Source organism: Gopherus flavomarginatus, chromosome 3 (assembly GCF_025201925.1).
Source record: "Gopherus flavomarginatus isolate rGopFla2 chromosome 3, rGopFla2.mat.asm, whole genome shotgun sequence".
NCBI classification, from domain to species: domain Eukaryota; kingdom Metazoa; phylum Chordata; order Testudines; family Testudinidae; genus Gopherus; species Gopherus flavomarginatus.
This window is the reverse complement of record NC_066619.1, coordinates 223,223,671-223,246,831: the sequence shown is the minus strand read 5'-3', so window position 1 is coordinate 223,246,831 and position 23,161 is coordinate 223,223,671. Positions and strand designations below refer to the sequence as shown.

The 23,161-nt window shown below is 39.3% G+C and overlaps 1 protein-coding gene across 2 annotated transcripts; it reads left to right on the top strand.

The window, feature by feature from the left end:
* The first annotated feature begins 24 nt into the window (after positions 1–24).
* Positions 25–22,874, top strand: CASP3 (caspase 3). Of its 2 annotated transcripts, XM_050945400.1 has the most exons (8): positions 27–59; positions 9,977–10,050; positions 13,462–13,554; positions 15,318–15,442; positions 16,002–16,130; positions 19,420–19,595; positions 20,096–20,213; positions 21,228–22,874. In XM_050945400.1, the coding sequence occupies exons 3-8, from the start codon at positions 13,481–13,483 to the stop codon at positions 21,452–21,454; spliced, it is 849 nt and encodes a 282-aa protein (XP_050801357.1). In that variant the 5' UTR covers positions 27–59; positions 9,977–10,050; positions 13,462–13,480; the 3' UTR covers positions 21,455–22,874. The 2 variants fall into 2 exon arrangements, with proteins under 2 accessions (XP_050801358.1, XP_050801357.1); XM_050945401.1 differs by lacking the exon at positions 9,977–10,050 and having other exon boundaries at positions 25–59.
* The last annotated feature ends 287 nt before the right edge of the window (positions 22,875–23,161 follow it).

Below are 23,161 nucleotides of genomic sequence, written 5' to 3'. Positions count from 1 at the left end.
AGCCCGCTAGAACGGCGAGCGGGAGGCGGCGGCTGTGCTGGACGGGGAGCGCCCTGCAGGTACCGGGGCGTGGTGGGAGCAGCGGTCGAGACGTGGGGTCCCCGCAGGGTATGGGGGGTTGCCGGAGCCTGGCTGCTCGCAGGGTGGCGCTGTCCCCCCGCTTAGCCCGGGCAGGTCCCAGCCTCGCTGCCTTCGGGCGAACAAAGAGCCCGGGTGGCTCCGGCTGCCCTGCTCCCGGGCCGGGCTCTGAGCGGAGCAGCGGGGCTCGCTCCGAGCCCGGGTTGCCGCGGGACGCTCAGGAAAGGGGGCTTGGCTCGTTCTCGCTGCCTGGCGTGGAAGCAACAGACAATCCGAGGTTACTGCCCGAGGCACCTTCCCCCCTCGCCCTTCCCGAGCCGACAGGCGCTGCGAGCCTGGCACCCGCCGCCGACATGCAGCCACTTCTGCGGAGCGGCAGGGTGGGGTTAACAGGGTTCCGGGGCTGCGCTTGTTGTCACGTCCCCCATAGCTCTTCCGGAATAATTACGTGTTGTCGGTAGTTATTTCTGTATAAGGCGCTCTTATTCCAGCCCCAGCCCGTAAGAGCCTTTGTCCGGGTTCGCTTAACTCGTCTAGACAAGCCCGTACCCATAATGCCTTACAGTGTCAAAATATGAAAGTAAAGTACTATTAAAAGTTAAAATATAGATGCAATATGAATTAATGAATACGATTTTTTTTACTGCAATGCAAGATGCTTTCTTGTAATGCAATGCAAGATGCTTTCTTTTCCCTCCTGCATGCACAGCTAGAATAGACTAACCATTTTCAGTTTCCTAGAGTTTGTTTCTGACTCTCATGTTCTTACACGGTGCTGTGAGAGAATGTTGAAAGAAATCTAATTTAATTTACTTTAAGGTTTTGTATGGAAATAGTAATAGTAATTAATTAAACTCGCAGTCTAATCTTTCAGCTCCTCTCACTGTCAGCATATAGTAATACGAAATTGGAGTATATATGCCTGAGGGCATTCGGTGTCAAAAATATTAAAATTCTGTGCATGATATTTTAAAATTCAGGTGTAGGTTGAGAGGGATCTGGGTGTGGGTAGCTCTGGGGATCTGGGTGCACAGGGGCTTGTTGTGGGGTTCTAGGTGTAACAGTAATGGGACTCTGTAGGGGGTCCAGGTGAAGGTGGTTGGGCTCAGTGGTGGGGGAATATTGGGGGGATAGAGTTCAGCATGGCTATCTGGGTGTTGGGGGCTCAGTGAGGGGTTCAGATGCTAGAGGTGTGGAGCTCAGTGGGGTTGGGATCCAGGTGCAGCTGGTTCTGGCTCAGAGGGGGTGGAGATCTGGGTGTGGATGGCTCGTTGGGGTGGGCCAGGTGCCTGGGGAATGGGGAGGAGGGGGAGGAGGTGTCAGCTGAAGGGTCTGAGTATGAGAGGGTCTATATGCATGGGGGTTGGGTGGATGGGGAAAAGCTCCCTGTACCTGCAGCTGAGGAGCAATGGTTGCAGGAACTGTTGGGGAGTGCAGGGGTTTGCAGAGCTTCCTGCAGCTTGGGGAGAAATCTGAGGGTGGGTCTGACAGGCCCTAGATGCTGTGCAGGGGCAAGAGGAAGTCCCGTCCTCCCCAGCCCAGCCAGGACTAGCAGCTGAGCCTGGTGCAAGGTAGGAGCCACCAGCTGGGTCTTCCCAAGTTTTGCCTTTTGCTCCCCAGTGATTTACCTGTCCGCCAGCTGCCTTGGGCACCCAAAACATACTGCTGGGGAGGGTTGCATGACCACGCTTGTGGCTTCCCTTTGTTTCCCTGTCAGAAAGTCATTTTTCTGCAGGGAAGCAAAGCAGTCTGCGGGGGACATAAATTTTGTGCATGTGCAGTGGCACAGAATTCCCCAAAGAGTTAAGTGTAGGACAGAAAACTGGCAGTGGCATTTACCCAAGTTGTTTATTAGAGAATCTTCAGTTACCACTGCTGGTCAGCTCCGCACATCAGTTTTAAGTCTTACCTGAAAAATGGTACCTCCTCAACTTGTTTCTCCAGAGCACAGTGTTGGGGCATTGGAGCTGTATTGTCTAAGGCCTATTCTGCAATCAGATCCACACAGGCAGCCATGTAGATAGGTCTGCCCACATGTATCTGAGTGCAAGATTAGCACTTTAGAAGGAAAAGGGTTAGTATCTGCTCTGTCACTGACTCTTTGTGATTGATTGACTGAAGTTATAACCTTACAGTATACAATTGGACCCAAGTGCCAATATTCCATTGGCTTTAGTAAGCCTCTGCAACAGAACAAAGATCCATCTACAGGGCACAAAACTTTACCTATCTGTCACTACACATCACCATAAACTACTACCAATAGAGCCCAGTGGTTGGAAGAGATCAGCTCATGGGTGAAGAACATCTGATTTAAAACTGAATCTGAGCAAAGAAAGGAATTTTGAAAATTGTGCAACCGTGATGCCATCTCCTTTGGTTGAAGGTACACATCCACAATTGGTCAGTTCCGTCTGTAGTTTAGGAGTGCTCCTGGATTCCTTGCTGATGCTAAATTCTCACATAGCAGTATCCATCAGTGACTTTTTACCATCTCTAGTTGGTTAGGAGGCGGCCAACAATGAGTTATATACAGCTATACAGGTCTTTGTCACTTCTTCAGGCACCGTGGGACTTTCTACCATAAAGTTAAAACTCTTCTGTGTAGTATACAGGACTTTCTCAGGGGCCAGTTGAGATTGTAAAATAAACTCCCACTGAAACTAAGGACCATCACAAACCTTATCGCCTTCTGCTCCAACTGCAAGGCATATTTCTTCAACTCTTTGCTAACATAAATTCATAGCCACATGTGCATTTAAAACAAACCAAAACAAAATACTACAGAGTACTCCCAATTCTCCCTTTGGGAAGAAGATGAAAGAGAGAATAAACTACACACTGCGTAATGAACTACTGGAGTGGGCTTAGAAACTACATTGATGAGTTCAGTATAAGAACCTGTATACAGGAAGTTCTCGGACTTATAACACAACGCAATGTTGAGGAACAAATTGTAAGTCAAAACGTTGTAAGTTGAAACTGCTTTTCCCATAGGAATCAATGGTATGAAGGGGGGATTCGTTCCTGAACTGAGGCTTGATACACTATTTTCTCCACAATAACCCAGATTTTTGTACTAAATTAATTATAGATTACTAATGTTGCAACATCAATGTATTTACTAAAAAAACAGGAGTACTTGTGGCACCTTAGAGACTAACAAATTTTATTCAGCATGAGCTTTTGTAAACTACAGCTCACTTCTTCGGATGCATAGAATGGAACACACAGACAGGAGATATTTGTACATACAGAGAACATGAAAAGGTGAAAGTATGCATACCAAATATCTCCTGTCTGTGTGTTCCATTCTGTGCATCCGAAGAAGTGAGCTGTAGTTCATGAAAGCTCATGCTGAAATAAATTTGTTAGTCTCTAAGGTGCCACAAGTACTCCTGTTCTTTTTGCAGATACAGACTAACACAGCTGCTACTCTGAAACAATGTATTTACTGTACACTGTATTTTGTAAACAGCATTCAAATAAACATATACACTCACATGTGCTGCTCAGAATGTCAGCCTCCCAAGCTCAGAAAGCCAGGGAGAATGGGACACATGCTGAGCCTCAGCCAATCATTGTTCAAGCTTTCTGATTGGCTGAGCCCAGGGTCAGGAGCCAATCAAAAAGAATTGGCAACCGTACCCAGCAACAAACTACCCTGCTGCTTTGAAGCCAATCAGAAGCAACCCTTTCCAGCTCCATACCAGCATAAAGCAACCAGGAAATATTTCAAGCGAACTTTATGCAAATTGAGCGTAATAAGGGCGAAACTGGCAGTCAGTTGAAAAGTCTTGTAAGTGGCATCTGATGTAAGTCGGGTGTCATAAGTCCAAGGACTCCCTGTAGAATAGAAATAAGCCTTGAGCTATCTTGCTATATAGAAATTACAGAGGAGATTCTATGGCGGGGATGGTCAATTATTTTTTTGTCAAGGTCCAAATTTCTTGCTGGAAAATCCAGACTAGCAAAAATAACAACAATAATGATAATAAGTAAATTAAAAGATTCTGGGGTCTGTCCAAAAGTATCTTGCAGTCTGGATATGACCCACGGTCTGCCTGTTTACTACCCCTGCTCTATGAAGTAACCTAACAACCAAATGTCCCCTACCTTAATATTGTAATCTCAATAGATAGTTTTAAAAAATTTGCATTGAGTTCTCAAAAAACTAATGTAATGTAGCCACTGTGTTAAATGTTGTGTGCTCCCTAAGCAGCAGCAGCAGCAAAAAATATGATATGGTGATGACATCAGTAAGATACTATATAGTGGAACACTATATAACAGTCGTACAGAACACATGCCATCCACAGCCTCAGAAACAACCCTGACATTATAATCAAAGAGGCTGATAAAGGAGGTGCTGTTGTCATGAGCAGGTCTGACTACCAAAAGGAGGCAGCCAGACAACTCTCTAATACCAAATTCTACAGGCCCCTTTCCTCAGATCCCACGGAGGAATACACTACGAAACTGCACCATCTACTCAGGACACTCCCTACGCTAACACAAGAACAAATCGGCATACCCTTAGAGCCCCGACCGGGGTTATTCTATCTGTTACCCAAGATCCACAAACCTGGAAATCCCAGACACCCCATCATCTCTGGAATTGGCACTCTCACTGAAGGACTGTCTGGATATGTGGACTCTCTACTCAGACCCTACGCCACCAGCACTCCCAGCTATCTCCATGACATCACTGATTTCCTGAGAAAACTGCAATGCATTGGTGACCTTCCAGAAAACATCATCCTAGCCACCATGGATGTAGAGGCTCTCTACACAAACATCCCACACACAGATGGAATACAACCCATCAGGAACAGTATCCCTGATGATGCCACAGCACAACTGGTTGCTGAGCTTTGTGACTGTATCCTCACGGACAATTATTTCAAATTTGGTGACAATATATACCTCCAGACCAGCGACACAGCTATGGGCACCTGCATGGCCCCACAATATGCCAACATTTTTATGGCAGACCTGGAACAACACTTTCTCAGCTCTCATCCACTCACACCTCTTTTCTACCTACGCTACATTGATGACATCTTCATCATCTGGATCCATGGGAAGGAGACTCTGGAAGAATTCCACCATGATTTCAACAGCTTCCACCCCACCATCAACCTTAGCCTGGACCAATCTACACGGGAGATCCACTTCCTAGACACCATGGTACACATAAGTGATGGTCACATTAACACCACTCTGTGCCGAAAACCCAGCGACCACTATGCCTACCTTCGTGCCTCCAGCTTCCATCCTGGACATACCACATGATCCGTCCTCTACAGCCAAGTGCTGAGGTACAACCGCATTTGCTCCAACTCCTCAGACAGACACCAGCACCTACAAGATCTTCACCAAGCACTCTCAAAACTAGGATACCCGCATGAGGAAATAAGGAAGCAAATCAGCAGAGTCAGGCATGTACCCAGAAGCCTCCTGCTGCAAGACAAGCCCAAGAAAGAAACCAACAGAACTCCACTGGCCATCACCTACACTCCTCAGCTAAAACCTCTCCAGTGCATCATCAATGATCTACAACCCATCCTGGACAATGATCCCTTGCTTTCAGAGGCCTTGGGAGGCAGTCCAGTCCTCATCCACTGACAACCCACCAACCTTAAGCATATTCTCACCGCACCATAGTAACTCTAACTCAGGAACCAATCCATGCAACAAACCTTGATGCCAACTCTGCCCACATATCTACACCAGCAACACCATCACAGGACCTAACCAGATCAGCCACAACACTGGTTCATTCACCTGCTCGTCCACCAATGTAATATACACCATCATGTGCCAGCAATGCCCCTCTGCTATGTACATTGGCCAAACTAGACAATCCCTACATAAAAGCATAAATGGACACAAGTCAGATATTCGGAATGGCAGTATACAAAAACCTGTAGGAGAACACTTCAACCTCTCTGGACACACACTAGCAGATTTAAAGGTAGCCATCCTGCAGCAGGAAAACTTCTGGACCAGACTTCAAAGAGAAATTGCTGAGCTTCAGTTCATTTGCAAATTTGACATCATCAACTCAGAATTAAACGAAGACTGTGGATGGCTAGCCAACTACAAAAGCAATTTCTCCTCCATTGATTTTCACACCTCAGCTGCTAGAAGAGGGCTTCATCCTCCCTGATTGAACTAACCTCATTATCTCTAGATTGATTTGTTTGCCTGCATATTTATACCTGTCTCTGGAAATTTCCACTACATTCATCTGATGAAGTAAGTATTCGCCCACGAAAGCTTATGCAGCAATACGTCTGTTAGTTTATAAGGTGCCATAGGACTTTTGATTGCTTTATATAGTTGATGTATTTTAAACGGAATCAGCTTTGTTTAAGCTAGGGGTCATATTGGTGTAAGAGGGGAAAGTTGGTGGTACTTTAAGCTCCATCCACAGCCCCAGTGTAGCAGGATGTTTTTGCTAAAATGGTCAGGAGTGAATAGCTGGGCCATGTCTACACTGAGAATTTATCCTGTTTCCAGCAACTGATTGCCAGTCGCCGAAATATCTGCACCAATGCAAACAAGGAAAGCTGTAATTTGCATTTGTGGCGTTTACCCCATGTGAATCTAGTGGGGATGGAGTATTGGGTGTGTCTTGCCCCTTTTCTGGACAGTAGGGAAAAGCACCATTATGGTAATCTAGTCTAACTTTCTACAGACCATTGAATTTAACCTCAAAATTTCTGCTTTGAGCCTGAGAACTCATGTTTGAACTAAAGCACATCTTTTAGAAAGATATCCAGTCTAGATTTAAAGATGTTTTTAAGTGATAGCAAATCTGCCATTTCCATAGGTTAAGATGTTCCAGTGATTAACTACACTGTTAAAAATTGCACCTAATTTCCACTTTGAATTTTTCCAGCTTCAGCTTTCAGCCATTGAACATTGTTACAGCACTGTCTGCTAGGTTAAAGAGCCCTCCAGTATTGGATATCCTCTGTTTTTGTGTGTGATCAAGTTACCTCTACACACACTCTGATAAGGATCTGAAACTATTTACCTTAAGTCTCTCATTGTAAAGCATGTTTTCCAGCCCTCAAATCATTCTTGTAGCTCTTCTCTGAACTCTGTCCAATCCTTCAATATTTGTGGAGTATTGCCTGTATTTTGTCTGAGCACATTTTCCGAGTATCAATTTACAAATAAAAATCATCTTAGATTAGTTTTATTGAAAGAAATTTCCTGTCAGTCTGTATTAACTTCTTCCACCTTAAATCTCTCTTCTTGTAGACTTGCCCATTGTTCAGTAGCAAGTTGCTATTATTCCAAAAAAATCTTTGTGGTTCAAAGCATTCTGAAAATGGAGCCCCTGTGCAGTAAATACAAATATATCTTCATCATACTTCAGCTGCTCCTGGAAAATATAGCTTCTGCAGAATTCTGCAAATTGTGGTGTTTTTTTTTTCCTCAAAATTATTGGGTTAAGGATTTTTTATTTTAGGGGACAGAGGAAGGAAATTTGAGAAGAAGAAAATTTGTTACTGTTCTGATCATTTCAATAAGTTAATAGGCAGTTTCAAATGCAGTATTGAAGAGACTTGCTGAATTTTGAAATATCATATAATATTTATTCATAGAATATCAGGGTTGGGAGAGACCTCAGATGGTCATCTAGTCCAACCCCCTGCTCAAATTAGAACCAATCCCTAGACTGATTTTTGCCACAGATCCCTAAATGGCCCCCTCAAGGATTGAACTCACAACCCTGGGTTTAGCAGGCCAATGCTCAAACCAGTGGGCTATCCCTCCCCCATTTTTATTAACTATATTGCATCATTTTGCTTTTTATTTAACTGACATCCAACGCAACTATTCACCAGCTGTGTTCTGTGAACACCAACAGTTTGTGAAGCTTTTCCTTGATCATTCATACAATGAGATACTTTAAAAATTCTGCTTTAGGAGATTGGGAGGTCAGAAAAGATACTTCTTTCCAGGTGGTATATGTATTATCAGTAGTGACTATCAAGGACCAGTGTCATTTATTGTTGTCTTTCCATCCGTAGACGACAGGATGAAAATCTTATTAGAACTTTTCACACTGCTATAATTGTGTGGAAGTGGCTGTTGCAAAGCACTTTCCTTTTCACTTCTTGTCCCCCAACAGTGGGCCAGCACTGCAGTCTTTCAAAATTATTGGAGTAGAACTATTTTAGTAACCATTTTACAGTATTTATACACATTGTGATGTTAATCTTTTCACTTTAAAGTTGTCCTTGATGCTAATGGATGCTATGCTAGAATATGGCTTGCATGACATTTTTCTGATCATGTGCTTTGTGGCTTGTGGTCTCTTGTTAGGTGAGCAACTCACCTAGCCAGTAGTAACCACAAACCAAGGTTTCAGTAGCATAATGGTTACCAAAAAGTGCAATATTTGGTACTGGTATAATTTCATATACAGAATTTAAATCAGTAGTTTAAATATTTGTAATTTGAGGTTTTAAAAGACAAATATTCTGGTTTTGGTTTGGTTTGAGTTTTTTTTCCTCATATACTAGCTCAGAGGTCGGCAACCTTTCAGAAGTAGTGTGCTGAGTCTTCATTTATTCACTCTAATTCAAGGTTTCGTGTGCTGGTAATACATTTTAAGGTTTTTAGAAGATCTCTTTCTCTAAGTCTATAATATATAACTAAACTATTGTTGTATGTAAAGTAACTAAGGTTTTTAAAATGTTTAAGAAACTTCATTTAAAATTAAATTAAAATGCAGAGCACCCCGGACCGGTGGTCAGGACCTGGGCATTGTGAGTGCCACTGAAAATCAGCTCGCGTGCCGCCTTCGGCACCTGTGCCATAGGTGGCCTTCCCCTGTACTAGCTATTCATTTTAGAGAGCTGTATTGTTCATGCCAGTATTTCCTGTATGCATATAGTCTATTTGTTCACATAGTTTACAATTTCCCACTTTACATGATTATAGTGGAACACCGGAAATAGTCAACTGTGGGAGGAAGTCAGAGTAATTATAAAAAAGAAAAAAAAAGACACTGACATTTGTTTTGAGACATTTATTTTACTCTGAGCAGAGCTTCATAACATAGCTGGCATATATTGAACATGTGCTGTCTTTGTCCCTTATGGTTTGCATATTTCAGGGGTGTGGAGAAACCAAAGATGGTTCAGTTATTTGCTTCCAAGTCAAAGAAACTTTAATGTTGTTTACACTCTGATTCTCTATCATTAATTTCCCTTGTATGTTTCACAATTCAGACATATAGTACAAAAAAAAATCTTTGGTTATTTGCATTGACTTAAAACATGAATGCCATACAGTGAAGCATTGCCTGAGTGAGTTTAATCTCCTTAGGTTCAGATGGAGTTAGGGATTGCAGTTGCTCTAAATCATTTGACTATGGTCAAGAAATTATTTGATTAGTTGATCATTGTCCCAGCAAAAGGGATAACTTAGAACAGCTCTGCTCATTTTTTAAAAAAAACTTTGAATAATATATTGTACAGGGAGACTGTTGCTGCAGTCATTTGTTGTAGTTTGCCAGCAGCTCTAATTTCAGGACCTGTTTCAACAGATTCTCTCTTTGCCCCTTACGTCCTTAGGAAGCTCTAGAAAAAGTATCTTTTTATCCATTTGATCATTGAATATTTTTAATAAAACAAATCAAATGATCCTAAAGGGTAAATCAAATGTCCCAAAAGCTAAGGAAAAAGGATCAGCATTCTGCTAGTAATCATGTCAGGTTTTTTTAAGTTTCCTTTGCTGTTTAAAGTTCCTATTATCTGACTGCGTGCACATAACTGATATTTTAAGACTCAGGAAAAAAAATTCAAAGAGCAGAACAATTATAATTAATTCTAAACATGTTCGCTCAAAGGTGCTTTTTTGTCCCCTGTAGCATGAGATCATCCTCCCTGGATAAATGTGCATTTTCCTTGACAGAAAATTACATCACTGCATTAGCTAACTAAGGTGAGGTAATTCTTAGTACTCTAAGTCAGCAAGAACGAGCATTGCCCTCCGAAGAGCATTGCTATTATGTAGTGTTGGCATCGGTGCTGTGGAATAGAGAAAAATTGTTACTGACAGCGTGTGTCTGAGTGCACAGCAAAAAAACAGATGTCTGCTGATGGGTCTCTGTGTCTGTTTTTTTTTTTTTAAGAAGTGTAGCTAACTTGCTTCATTAAGAGACTCAAAATTCCATAAACATTAAAGGTGAACTACAGGTCTCATTTTGAAAATGATATAAATGAATCTGTAGTTACTTAATGCTCAAATAGCAAAGGTAAATAGGACATTCAACACAACTGATCTTACCCTAACTTTCTTTCCCGGCACTTCAGCTTCCAAAAGGTGCACAGGCCATCTCCACTCAGATGCCATAGAATGCATCTGACTGGAAATTGTAGCTGCCACTGGAACCATGCTGAGCCGTGGAATTGGCCAAAGGGGGTGTAGTAAGTGGCATTTTTATATTTTGTAGCATGGTTTTTCCAAGTGTTTTTATATTGTTTAAAATATTTTTATAAGCACTGAATCGTGTTATAATTCAAAAGTACCACTTACTAGAGGCCCTGTTGTCCCAAGTCAAGTGGGCTCTCACAGTAATTGTGATGTCACAAAAAAACGTAATTTAGAATCACTGGCGCAGACCAAACATCTCTGACTTCAGTCACCGTGAAGCTGTGGGGAGGAAGAGTTAATTTAAGGTCATTATGTGCTGAAGGCCCCACTTATTTTTCCCATCTGGAGTATTCATTGTTACTCTGTTAATTGTATTAGTATGCATGCAGCAACCAGCTCTTCCTTCCCACAACACTGCACTGTGGAATGCATATCCATGGTGCATCGCTCACCCTGTCAATTATGGTGTCCCCAGTGTGGAAATGATCTGTCGACAGAGGAAGCAAGTGTGAACACCATTTGGCAATTTTTCTTTTGTCAACTTTTAGGTGTTGACATAAGTTTTGTCAACAAAACTTGGTAGTGTAGACAAGCCCTGAGAGAGTTTCTGATTCCAGCAAGCTACTTAGGAGCAGAGCTTGCACGGATTAGAAACACCAATTCAATAGGTGCTTAGATATTATAGTGTTGAGGGCAATAAATAATACACCTCATTTTAAAATATTTCTGCAGTTTCATCTTTTAAAGACTCCTGATCTGTAGCCAAACTAAGAATTATGAAATGGAAAAATATGCACAATAGTGAAAGATTTGTATTCTTTTTTTTGTTTCAGTCTACTAGCAATTTCTTTGCCATTTTCTGTCTCTTTTCTACCCCTTTCTTGTTGTGTGCATCTTTTTTCTCCTCTTTCCTTGAATCTACTCCTTTTTGTGTATGCTCCTGTTCTTTCTGGAGGTTCTGCAGTCCCCTAATTCCCCACCCTCCACTCGAAAAAGGCACTGAATAAAGGTAAGCCCTGCATTTGGCTCCTTAATCTTTTAATGCAGCCTTATCAGTTGGCCAGAGTTTGCTAGGGCCTTGTTCCTGGGGCTTAGTACATTGTCTACAAAGTCACCCGGCCCGTGTTGTCCTAACATAAAGAACTAAATATGGTTTTATGTGAACATGTGCTGCTATTAGACCACCTCCTCTCTATCTGTATCTGTCTCTTTCCACAATATTTCTATTCTCAGACCACCATCTTCTTTTCTTTTTTTCTCTATATTCTTCTCTTTGGGATTAAAAAAAAAAAAAAGAAAAAGACTTAAGCAATTTAATTGATGCTCCTTGTCCAGTGCTACAGTATGTGCTCATAGTGCTGAGCAGGCAAGTTTAGCAGAGCAGACACATTTCCCCCTACATTTGATTGTCCTGAAGGCAACTGCTAAAATTTAGGGTAGGATTATGCCATATTTGGTCCCCTTGCAGGTTCACATCCAGGGAATCTAATCTTCTGCTGATTTCCAGGATCCTAGCTTTCAGGTCTGTAAAAATAGTCTGGAAACATTTAGTGGTCAAGGAGTTGTCTTAATTACATTAGAGCCCCAATTGATATAGAAAATGTACCCGGAATATACATGGGACATCTTTTGAAGCCACTGAAAAATAACAGACTTTTTTCTTTAAAAATAGAGGTGCATGTAATGATGTTAACACTTTTGATGCATTAGTAATTGCATCCACAGAAGATGGACTCACATGGTTCTGAGGATATTCACAATATATTAAGACACACATTGGCTAGAGCAAAGGGGGAAATGAATAAAACAACAATATGGCTGTGAAAGGATCAAACTTGCATTGCCAGCTCCACGCTTAACCAAAGCAGAGAATACTATTTTTCTTCATCTTGTCTGATCAGCAACACTTGCAACTTGAGATCTTTGGTTATTTAAAATTTTATATAGATCCGTTCTATCACATACTTCAGAAGGTGATGCAACAATCCTTGCAATGGACAAATACGGAATAACTAGCTCATCAAGGAAGTTTCTTTCAAACTCTTGTCATTTCATAGCTGGCTTAGTCCGTGAAGCATGAGGGTTTATCGCTCTCACTGCTTTGTCATCTCTAACGTGTAACGATAAATTTTCTTGCTCTCTGTATAAATATCTAACCCTTTTTTGAATGCTGTTAAATCTTGGACTTGATAACTTGTGACAATTGTTCCACAGAAACAATTGCATTGTGTGTTTTTAAAAATATATATATATATACATTTAATTGGTTTTAAACTTGTTGCCTCTCAATTTCCTTATAAGTTCCTTTTCCTGTGTTATGATGGAAGATAAATAGGAACACCCAATATATGCTCTCTATACTATTCTGTTGTTTAATCTTTTTTTAAAAATTATTTGTTACAGTAGCACCCATACGCTCACTAGGATGAGACCCGGTTGTGCTAAGTGCTGAACCCATATGAACCCATAGGAAAACATGGTCCTTCTCTCAAAGAACTTACAATCTAGTATCTGTCTCCTATGGAAGTCTCAAATCATTTGTATTGCCTGTCTCTGGATCTCTTTTGTTTCCCTTGTGTCTCTTTTGAGATGAGGTGATTGGAACTTCAAAGTGCAGTAATAACATGAATTTATATAACAGCATTATATTATTTTTCAGATTTTTTTTTCTGTCCATCTGTTTCTACAGCCTAATATTTTAATTGCTTTTTTGAGTTGGTGGTTTTCATTAAACCATTCACAATGAGTGGGTACAGTTAATAGTGGGTACAGTTTCTATAGAATCCAGATTCTTTCCACCCAAATTCCTTCTTTTGAATATGTAAACATTGGATTTTATCTATCATGCTACCCAATTGCCTAATTTTATTAGGTCCCTCTGAACTTCCTCACACTAGCACAGCAACAGGAAACAGTTGTAGTTAAACTGTGAATAAAAGGAATTTGTGTCTTACTTTTCTATTTTCTTATGTTTTCAAGTTAACAAATAAGAACAACAATGGCGGATGTTAAAGATGGACTGCAATCAGGTCACGATGAGGCAGATGCAAAATCTCTCTTTGGTTCCCAAGGGTGAGTGTGGTGTTTCTAGTTTTCTTTAATACATTTAATATTTAATGTCCTGAGAAGGAGCCCTCTAATGAAATTGCATGGCGAAACTGCAGATAACACAAACTGAATAAATATCACAAAGATTAGTTCATCAATATTGCAATGTTAGTAAATAACTTTTAAAAAATCAGATTCACACCCAATGTAACTTAGTCTACTGCAAAACTGAATGAATATATATATAGTTTTGCAGTAGACTATTTATAATACGCAAGGAATTAAAGAATAAAAAACATAGGCTGGAGAGTCTGTGTCGCCCTAAGAGCTGACCAATAGTTCCTTTTAATGTTCCAGTTAACATTGATTTGGATTTGGCAGCCTTACAAGCTTTTGAAAATCAAGTTCTGCATAGGCAGAGTACGGTTAAAGTGCAATGACACTAATGTTGTAATATGTACAATGAAGGTGAGGCTACCTTAATTGAAATGTTTAGTGGAGGGAGACAATGAGTAAAGCAAGGGATTCTCAGCAAGCAAAGTTGTGTGTGTGAAGCTGTATGGGCTTGGTGCTTTGATAGCTTTATCCAGAAGGCGTATAACAGTTTCACTATTGAGAATAACTTTGCACAGGACTCGCATCAGTTTTTGTGAACACTTTTGTGTAGCTTGTAAAGAGTGCAGACACTTGATAAATGTTCCACATTAATCTTTGCCTGGGGCTCTGTGGATTTTGTATGTCCGCTGAGCAGTAATATAAATTACTTTCATGGTCTCTATCTGGTATACATATGCTACTCAGAACTGCAAGCTGCTGCACATACATACCTATTGTTGTTGGGTTTAAAAAACTTGTTTATAATAATATTTGAAAAATAGAATGTGATGTGATCATATAGACTCCACTCTTGCAATCGTTTACATATGTGCTAACTTCAGGTTATGATTAGTGACATCACTGTGAGTATTTGTATGAGTAAAATTTAAGCAGGATGAGAGTAATGGATTGTACTGCAATTAATGTGCACATAGGAAAAGAATTAAGGTTACACGCAAAGTTTTAACTTTGTCATTTCCTAGCTCTTGGGCACTTAACATGTGCAATCTTAACTTTCTGTTAATGTAGCTTTTTGATGGAATTGAATTTTAAGTTTAAACTCTTAGCACCAATTCTGCCCTCAGATACACACACAACTGTTGTCTATTGATGTAAGTAGGAGTTGTGTTATATGTCTGAGGACGAAAGGATACAGTATGAAGGATACAATTTTTGGTTGATGTGCTTCTTGTTTTGGCCATCTGTTTTGGTAATTTAGGTTTTTATATTCCCCTTTGCGGGGTACTATCAGTTTAGACATACTTCTGTCTAAATATATTTACTTAAGATTGGTACAAGTTGCATATTAGATTACTGCAAATGCGAGATTAAAAATAGATTTTTTTTTTCATTTAATTTCAGTTTGACAGAACTGTATGCCGTCAGTTTCACAGTTTGGAGCCTTGCTATGCGAAGTAATCCTGCTAGCTGTTGCTCCAGCACCCATATGGAGCCCTAGTGACTTAAAAATCAAGGGGTTGATTTGATCTCATAGAAGTACTTACAATATTTAAAGAGCAAGTAGTGAAAATTATCATCACTTTCACTAGTTGCAAAAGAACCTTTCCAAAAAAATATGGAGAAAAATTAGAAAAAGACTAAGCTTATAAATCAGTTTTGGAAGTTTGCTCTTGTTAAGAATGGTTGTTTTTTTGTAAACTCATCTGTTATATTATCTGGTTTCCATACAGAAAGAGCCTGCCTGTTAGCAAATCCATGGACTCTGGAATACAGCCAGATGAGAGTTACAAAATGGATTATCCAGAAATTGGGATATGTATAATAATAAATAATAAGAACTTCCTGCCAGCCACTGGTAACTGTTCATATTTCTATTTTGTTTTTAAAGCTCTTCTTAATTCAGAGAAATTGGTAAAATGTAATCTTCTTCAAAGTTAACTATGCAACCAAATGACTGATGTTTTTAATGTAAAAATGTAATGGTTTAAATATGTGTAAATTCTCATGGTAGCTACTTCCAAATATCTCTTTGTGGGGGGAAATTACAAGTGTAGGAAATCATACTTATCAAGCTGATTTTAACAGCCAATATCTTTTTTTATTTTTTGTAGTTTTAGAGAGATTAATGTGATTGCTTAGGCCCATAGACTGTTGTTGGTGAGGGTTTTTTGGTTTGCTGTTTTTTTTTCAAAATTTTCATTTTGAAATGAAAAATCTTTTTGCTTTATTTGTGATAAATGCGTAGAGTCAAATTCTGCTCTGCTTCACTGGTGTAACTCTGGAGTATTTGCTTCAGTGGAGTTGGTCTAGACTTGTCCTGGTATAACTGAGCAGAATTTGGCTCTGACACCTGAAATCAGCTATACTGTGTTTTTTGAATCAAGTTAAAGTGATTCTTCTTTTCAAATACAAAGGAATGTCATTCCGATCTGGTACTGATGCAGATGCTGCACACATCAGAGATACTTTTATGAGTTTGGGATATAAAGTCAACCTTCACAATGATCGTACAGGGAAGCAAATGTTTGACATCTTGCAAAATGGTAGGTAGTAATAATCTGGGTCTGTATTATTAAAATGTATCTATAGTCTAAAATTATATACTTTAAAATTTTAGATAAGAGTAAGTGGTCAGTACTACTTACAAGTGGGAAATTGTGGATGCTAAAAGACAAAAACAAAACAGGTTCTCTGGGCTTGATCCTGTAAGCTGCTGAGCCCTCTGGGATGATCCAGCAAAGCACATGATTCACTTTAAGCATGTGAGTAGTTCATTGGCTACGTATGGCTACTGACATGCTTCAGTGCTTTGTGGGATTAGCCCCATGTTCAGCACCTTGCAGGACTGAGCCCTATGTGCAATTTTTGCTGCTGTCCTCAGAATCTGAACTCTTTTACCTCCAGGTAGGTGTTCAGAACTAACTGAGATCATTTACATGTTACTTTTCTGTCACAATTCCTAGTTTGGAAAGAGAATGAAGGATTTTTTTAAAAAATCTATTTTAGAGTATAAAGTGTCTTTGTGTAGAGGTCTGCTTTACTGTCTATTTCTAAACTAGTTGCTCTGCTTAAATGCCACTGTGTTTAACTAAACTTTTTCTTTTCACGTTTCCTAATACCTCCTTCCTGTTACATTCACAGTGAAACAAAGGCATATGTTTGAGGGGTTTTTTTTTCTTACATTTCTGCTACAAGGCAGCTACCCTCATCTGCCTTTACTTCTGTGCACATCACCTATCACAGGTTATTGTGGCATCTTAGCAAGGTCTGCCCTTGTCCCTAACATTTGCTCGATCTCTGGGAGAACAGTACCAGGAAAAACTAAGTCCAGACCTGAGAATACAGTCTCTCTCATTTTGTCATTTTGATTACAGTACATGGTCCCCCTCAACCATGCTAGAGAGAGAGAAATCTACATAATGATGCAGTAAAAGTGAGCTACCAACTCCCCCACCTAATCTGTAAAATCCTGGGAAGGAGAACAATAGAGTCAAGCTGGGAAGACATGTCAAGTGGGGTCCCGCAGGGGTCGGTCCTGGGTCTGGTTCTGTTCAGCGTTTTCATCTGTGATTTAGATAATGGCATAAAGAGTACACTTATAAAGTTTGTGGACAATACCAAGCTGGGGGAGAGTTGCAAGTGCTTCGGAGGATAGGATTAAAATTCGAAATGATATGGACAAATTGGAGAAATGATCTGAAGTAAATAGGATGGAATTCTACTTAGGAAGGACCAATCAGTTGCACATATACAAAATGGGAAATGACTGCCTAGGGAGGAGTACTATGGAAGATGGATGTCATAGTGGATCACAAGCTAAATCTGAGTCAAAAGCGTAACACTGTTGCAGATAAAGCAAACATCATTCTGGGATGTATTAGCAGGAGTGTTGTAATCAAGACCTGAGAAGTAATTCTTCTACTCTACTCCATGCTGATAAGACCTCAGCTGGAGTACTGTGTCCAGTTCTGGGCATCATATTTCAGGAAGGATGTGGACAAATTGGAGAAAGTCCAGTAAAAATGATTAAAGGTCTAGAAAACATGACCTGTGAGAAAAGATTGGAAAAAAAAATGGTTTGTTTAGTCTGGAGAAGAGAAGACTGGGGGAGAACATATGTTTTCAAGTACATAAAAGGCTGTTATAAGGAGGAGGGTGAAAAATTGTTCTAGCTAACCTCTAAAGATAGGGCAAGAAGCAATGGGCTTAAATTGCAGCAAAAGAGGTTTAGGTTGGACATTAGGAAAAACTTCCTAACTGTCAGGGTAGTTAAGCACTGGAACAGTTTGCCTAGGGAGCTTGTGGAATCTCTGTCTTTGGAGGTTTTTAAGGACAGGTTAGACAAACACGTCAAGAATGGTCTAGTTATTACTTAGTCCTGCCTTGAATGCAGGGAACTGGACTACATGACCTATCAAGGTCCTTTCCAGTCCTACACTGCTGTGATTCTATGAATAACATCATAGGAGCAGAGTGAGATGAGAAGTAGGCAAATGCAAGGTTAGAGGAAGGGTAGAGCAGTTTATGAACAATTTTGAAAATCAGGAATGATATTTTGAATTGGATTCAAAGGTAGAAAGCCTGTAACAAGGTTCCTCTTTCTGAAGGAAAAGAATATTCTGGGGGGGAACGTTCTGGATCACTCGATGTTGCAAGGTAGAATGATTAGAAAAATTATAAAAGGAATTAATTGCAATAGATGGGAGCTAGTGATCAAAGAATTAACTAAAGGAGATGTAGAGTTGGATGTCATTAACGTAGAAATATAGATAGGGTACTATAGGTAAGAGCTTAGCTAGAAGTTATGTCTTAAGTATGAGCTAGAATTGCTGTGTTGTCAATAGTAAAAAGAGCCAAGAACTGAGCCTTAAAACACTCGTGTTAGTAAATGATGGGAAAATAAAAAGCCACAAACACAGATGAAATAGGAGTTGTTGAAACTAAGAGATACTGTTGTAGAATGCTGACTTCTTGTTTAAGAATATAAATTTCTATAATATCAAATATCACTAAGATAAAATTGGATGAGAAGATAGGGGTCTAAATATAAGTTAAGTAGTAAATAATGATTATGGGGGATTGATAATATGATAGTTGCCCTCTTATTACAGGGTCCCTGGTTCAAATATAATCCAGGTTGGTAGTGATCCAACATTACCATGTAGAAAGTTTGTTTTTTGTCTAGATCTCATTGGATATATTGTTTATATTACCAAAACCATCATCATCATAGCTGTCATCAATTTTCAACCTTGTTGACCCTCTCAGTGGAGGACTAAATGGACATAGAGATTCACCTAGCCTTTTACTCAGGGTATTGTAGAGTTAGCACTAAAGGCTTTGGCACTCTGTTCCACAAGTATGCAGCAGTGCAGAGGAGGTGAAGGATACCAGTAAAGGGGCAAACACCCACTCTCCCAAAGTTCTCCCGTCTGGTGCAGGTGGAGGCGACTGGGTTGGGTTGCGTTGTTGATTTTTTTAGTTGCTTCTTGCCCCAGATACGACTGCTGCTCTGAACAATGCATGAGACTTAAAAGGGGCAGATCCTCAGAACCTGTCTTGACTGCTAGGAGTGTAGAGAACAGCCATGGAAGAGCCGCTCCCAAAAATTAAATGCCCAAGACAGCCAACTACATAGTCTACTCCTAATGTTTGCCATGGGCGGTTTCTCATTGTCACAGGTGAGGCACAATGGCTGGCCTGTACGTGTATGTGTAAGCGATTGTTGAACCCAGTGTTGCCAAATAAGGTCCTTGTTAACATCATAATAAACATACTTTTCTAATACATGAGAAGTTTCAAACACCAATTATTTCTCTTATCTTTTTCTAGTTGCTAAAGATGATCACAGCAATCGAAGTAGTTTTGTTTGTGTGGTGTTAAGTCATGGTGAAGATGGATTAATCTATGGTACAGATGGTCCTTTTGAATTGAAAATATTAACAGGCCTGTTCAGAGGAGACAGATGTAAGAGTCTTGTGGGAAAGCCAAAACTCTTCTTCTTTCAGGTAAAGCACAGCTGAGCTGCTACATACCTGAATAATGCAAGTTTTCCATTAGATGATGAGGCAAAGCTCAGAATTTTATACTGCTTATATTGATTTCAAAGGGACCACTTGCAGAGTAAAGGTGGCACTGTCTGGCTTTATGTAGGTAGGCAGATGTTGTAATAGGTCAAGTTATGCGTTCTAACAGGACTACCCAGAAATCTTTGAAACAACAGTCAGAATTTCAATAGATTCTTATATGCAAAACCAAAATTTTAAATTAATAAACCCATCATTTAGTCAAACTGATGCAATCAATTACATAAACTCCGATTGCTGTACTTGGCATTCAAACAGAACTAAAAAATTTTAAGTATAGGAATCTCATTCTTTTTATAGTTCATTTAATTGTTTTTCACATCAAGGAGATGTCAAAGTTTGAATTAACAGTGGACACCGTGGTGGTGATTACTGCTGACCTTTACAGTTTTTTCAATTTGTTTCCCCTGCTTTCTCTCCAGGCTTGTAGAGGGACAGAATTAGATTCTGGTGTTGAAACAGACAGTAGCTCAGAGGAAAATACATGTCAGAAGATGCCTGTAGAAGCAGACTTCCTCTATGCATATTCTACTGTTCCAGGTAAGAGAGGTTCATGTCAAAATTCGTCATTGCTAAAATACATAGATGTTTGTCTGTATTAATGTTAAACTTGACTTGAAGGTGGTTGAATACATTTTTTTATTCTTTCATAAAACAATTCTCGTTGCCTTTCTTTTTTCACTTTCTTGTGCTTATGCACAAGGAAGATAGAGCGTGAAATGCCTATTCCTACAATAAATTGAATGTTAAGGTATTTTTTCCACTGTCAAACCCTCCGGACTCAAACATTCATTTGCAGTAGTACTGTGTGCCCTGTTAATCAGATCTATGCAAATAAATTATGGCAAGATACAAAAGTATATTACTATTTGGGATGCCTTTGGAAGTACCTGACAATCAAGTTTTCTTCTGATGTATAGATTCCACCCTCACTTGTAGTTCCTGCACAACCCAGAAATAGTGATTAATACAAACATAATGGGAGGAGGTCATCTAATTCTTCCTATTGTCCATATGAGACATTGTATTAGAACTCCTCTGATGCCATCCACAATTTCAATGGCAGGGAATAGATTACTAGCTTTATTTCTGCATACAATAGATTGGAGAAGGGCAAGGACGGTGATGCTGAGGTCTGAGTAACTGGATCCTGAATCTGTCTATACTGTCCTCTCTTCCTGATGTATATGTATCTTTCAATGGTGTAATTAAATAGAAATTGCTGCTGCACTTAGAACACTGGGTGGTGAAAGATGGATTGCCCAGCTTTGACTCTTCCTTTGTCTAGGGTTTGTCTAGATTAGTAAAAGAGGTCAGGGTTAGGCAATCTGAACTCTGCGTTGTGTTTTGGAGATGGAGTGGTCTTGTCTATTGAAAGTATATTGTGTTTATTTAAATAACAAGCTAGAGTCATTTATTTTAAAACCTTTTTTTAATTATTTTAACTCTTGATTACTCTTGATTCATTGTTCCCAAGAAAATTACTCTTGCAAACAAACTATTTTTTCCTGGACCAATTAAGTGTATTTTACTTAACAATTTATTCTTCTGTAGGCTATTACTCCTGGAGAAACTCATCAGAAGGCTCCTGGTTTATTCAGTCACTATGTTTGATGCTGAAACAACATGCAAAGAAACTTGAGCTTATGCAGATACTAACACGTGTAAATCGCAAAGTGGCACAATTTAGTTCTTATTCAAACCAACCAGGTTTTCATGGAAAGAAGCAGATTCCGTGTATTGTGTCCATGCTCACCAAAGAACTGTACTTCGTGCACTAAAGAACTTCACCTTGTAACTTACATTTCTCCCACTAACTAATTTCACACATTTGTTTTTGTAATGTATGCACAAACTGTGAGAAAACAAAACTAGCATTGAATATCACTTACAAATCTGAATTAGTGTTTACTATTCTATGTAGGTAATATAGATGAGACTTTAAGACTTTACTCAGAGCTAAACTTGTCCATTATTAGAACAGTAGAAGTTGGTGTTGCTCTCTCAAACTCAGGTTCAGGTAACTAAATATGGACAAACTTGAAAGTAATTCCAGAGGATTACTACTAATCTATATTACCTACTTTCTGGAAAAATGGAAGAAAGAGACAGGTTGAATCGCTTATTGGTTCTAGTATGACATTACATTTCATTCTGACTGGAGGAAGAGAGAGAAGAAATTAGTGTATTCTGAATAGTTTCTCTTTCCATTTTTTACATAATTAGGGAACAGATTCAGAATATGGCATATACCAGTGCCATTTTATTATTTTTGGCAATATTATATTAGTGTCACTACAAATGAGTGGGTTTTAAAAGTACTGCAGAGAAATGTGTAAACTGTAGAAGCAGGTTATTACATTTGTTTATACAATAGTGTATCTTATTCAGAGTTTCTTATTCAGAGACTAATTTTTTGTCCTACACTCTGGCTTTTTAACTTTCTATCAAATATGAAAAGTTATGAGACTTAGCTTGTCAGTGCTTACTACCCCGCTTAAAAATACCATTAATACAATTGATTTTTGGAGTTGAGGAATTAAGATGCCTGTCTTGCAAAATGCTCTTTGCATTCCACCGTCAACTCCCTGGGATATGAGGGTTCTCGACACCTCTTACAACCACCTCGGTCTCGATCCAGCAAGGCAGCAAATTGAACTGCATTTCTGAATGGTAAATTTTCACTTTTCATCCGTATTTGATAGGATTTTTTGTTTGCTTTGCATTATATAAATACCACATTTCATCTGTCCCATAAAGTAGATTTGTAGTGTTGGAGAAAAGTCAGTGATTTTTGTCTAGTATCAAATTTGATAATTAACTTTAAAGGTTTGGTAAAACAGGCATATTGAGTAAAATATGACAGTAAATAAGTTCTTTTGATTTTTCATTTTGTGACAGTAAACTACACTAATACTGGAGTACAGGAAATAAAACAAAAGGGAAGCAGATTTTTTGTTATATATTAAATCATAAAATTTTTTATCTTCATTGATTCAGACTGTGACAATCTGCACCTTTTGATTAATGAAAAAGAAAACTCAGAATTGTAATGGCTGCATTGAACGCTTGCAGATAAGACTTTTTAAAACTTTTTTAAAAATAAGTTGAATAACTAATGGTAGCAACTACACCTTGTCATTTCAATAAGGAGTCTTTGGATCTTTTTTACTTATTAAATTAAATATTGCCTAAGTTAAATACAGTGCTTTTCTGTCTTTATTCTACCATTCATTTTAAATCCGCAGAAATCATCGGATTCTAACTTTTAATTTGTTTAATTGCTTTTTCCCCCTCTGTGTGTTGTGGTGCATCTTCCTCCTCCTCCTCCTCTTCACACCAAAAGTTGAGAGGTAACTTCAAATACTATGCTCTGAAACTCAATTCTCAGGGTATCTGGTATTATCCATGCAAAGTTATAAACCTCCAGGGAAATGTATGTGATTATTCAAACAATTGAGTTATTAGTGCAACTAATTTTCTGTCAG

Coding starts and splice junctions, on each gene's coding strand:
- CASP3 (XM_050945401.1), top strand. CDS start 13,481: ATGGCGGATGTTAAAGATGGACTGCAATCAGGTCACGATGAGGCAGAT. Junction 16,131..19,419: donor GTTTGACATCTTGCAAAATG/GTAGGTAGTAAT, acceptor ATCTTTTTCTAG/TTGCTAAAGATGATCACAGC. Junction 19,596..20,095: donor CAAAACTCTTCTTCTTTCAG/GTAAAGCACAGC, acceptor CTTTCTCTCCAG/GCTTGTAGAGGGACAGAATT.